General features: G+C 32.5%; 1 protein-coding gene across 1 annotated transcript; it reads right to left on the reverse strand.

Moving 5' to 3' along the window:
* Window positions 1–325: 325 nt before the first annotated feature.
* Window positions 326–921, reverse strand: CBG25037 (the record flags this gene model as incomplete). Its single annotated transcript, XM_002648627.2, has 2 exons — window positions 326–577; window positions 625–921. 2 exons carry the CDS (start codon window positions 919–921, stop codon window positions 326–328), a joined length of 549 nt encoding a protein of 182 aa, XP_002648673.2.
* Between the last annotated feature and the right edge of the window lie 817 nt (window positions 922–1738).

Genomic DNA, 1738 nt, shown 5'->3' on the forward strand with positions numbered 1-1738 from the left:
TTCTGGAATTTTCGAGAAAGTTCTGGAATTTTTGAGAAAGTTCTATAATTTTCTAGAATGTTCTGGAATTTTCTAGAATGTTCTGGAATTTTCGAGAATTTTCTGGAATTTTCTAGAACGTTCTGGAATTTTCGAGAAAGTTCTGTAATTTTTGCAATAAATAATTTCACCGTACACCACCTTTAAATTTTTTAAAAACAATTTTCCAATTCAAAAAAACATTTGAAAAATTGAGGAACATTTTGAATTCAGCAACAATTTAAAAACTGGTAAATCGATTATATTATATTTATAAATTAATTCATCATTTATTTGTTCAAATCAATTAATTAAATGGAGTGTCTTCTTTTGCAACTCGCTTAAATCTTATGACTTTAGGATTCTTGTTGTCTACGTCATGTGTATTCAAAACTACGTGAATATAGCAATCCGTATTCGGAATCCGAAAGTACCACACTTTGTTTGAATCGGAAACTATACGATAGGGTTGTCCAATCAGCGTATGTAATGATTCATCAACTGTTGATTCGAGAAATGATATTTTGAATTTTTGAAATGATGAAGATTTGAGAAGATTCTGGAAAAAAAGCGCTTACAATTTATATCCACAAAAAAACCACTCACTGTCTTTAGATAAGCCACATCTTCAGAGGATAACGCCTCCACTAGAATTTCCAAATCAGCAAAGTGCAAAACATTCATCTCTTGAATTGGTGTTATTATAGTCAAATGCTTGGAAATCAATTGTTCAGCACTCTTCCATTGTTTGGTTTGTGATATTTGATCTACTTCGAATCGGAACTCTTCTGTGACAGTCTTGAAATTCGTGTTTAAAAGATTCAATAACTCAATAGTCGTTAGGGAATTTTCATCAATTGCCGGAAGAATATTCATAATTTTCTTTTGACTATCAGATCCCATAGAGAATTTTTTTGTTTTAAGTGTTGACTCTCTTCCTTCCAAAAGTTTTCCAATTCTTTCGGACAAGTCATCCATGATGATCACTGTATCATTTTTTATGTCCACTGAAATGAAAAACGTTATTATTTGGATGAAGTATCTTCAAAGCTTTAATGTCGCGGCAGCAGAGGTTCTACTGCACGACCTCGAATCCAACAATACTAGAGCATATCTAGAATGACACAAATAGTCATAAACCACAATTCTCCAACTAGTTAACGCTACATATTTGGCGTGATCACTTCCTTATCACCATATCAGATCTAGAGCATAATTGTGGATATGCTGAGGAGATGCTATAAAAGGAAGCAGAATCGCCAGTATGATGAGACATCTGAGACAATGGCTACTTCCAAAGGATCTCCCGACCATTGGATATTCTGACGTTGGATCCGACTACTGACGCCCAAGGGCCAAAATTTTCTAGAATTTTTTGGAATTTTCTAGAATGTTCTGGAATTTTCTAGAATGTTCTGGAATTTTCTAGAATTTTCTGGAATTTTCTAGAATGTTCTGGAATTTTCGAGAATTTTCTGGAATTTTCTAGAATGTTCTGGAATTTTCGAGAATTTTCTGGAATTTTCTAGAATGTTTTGGAATTTTCTAGAATGTTCTGGAATTTTCTAGAATGTTTTGGAATTTTCGAGAATTTTCTGGAATTTTCTAGAATGTTTTGGAATTTTCTAGAATGTTTTGGAATTTTCTAGAATGTTCTGGAATTTTCGAGAATTTTCTGGAATTTTCTAGAATGTTTTGGAATTTTCGAGAATTTTCTGGA

Source organism: Caenorhabditis briggsae, assembly GCF_000004555.2.
Source record: "Caenorhabditis briggsae AF16 supercontig from assembly CB4, cb25.NA_363, whole genome shotgun sequence".
Lineage (NCBI taxonomy): Eukaryota > Metazoa > Nematoda > Chromadorea > Rhabditida > Rhabditidae > Caenorhabditis > Caenorhabditis briggsae.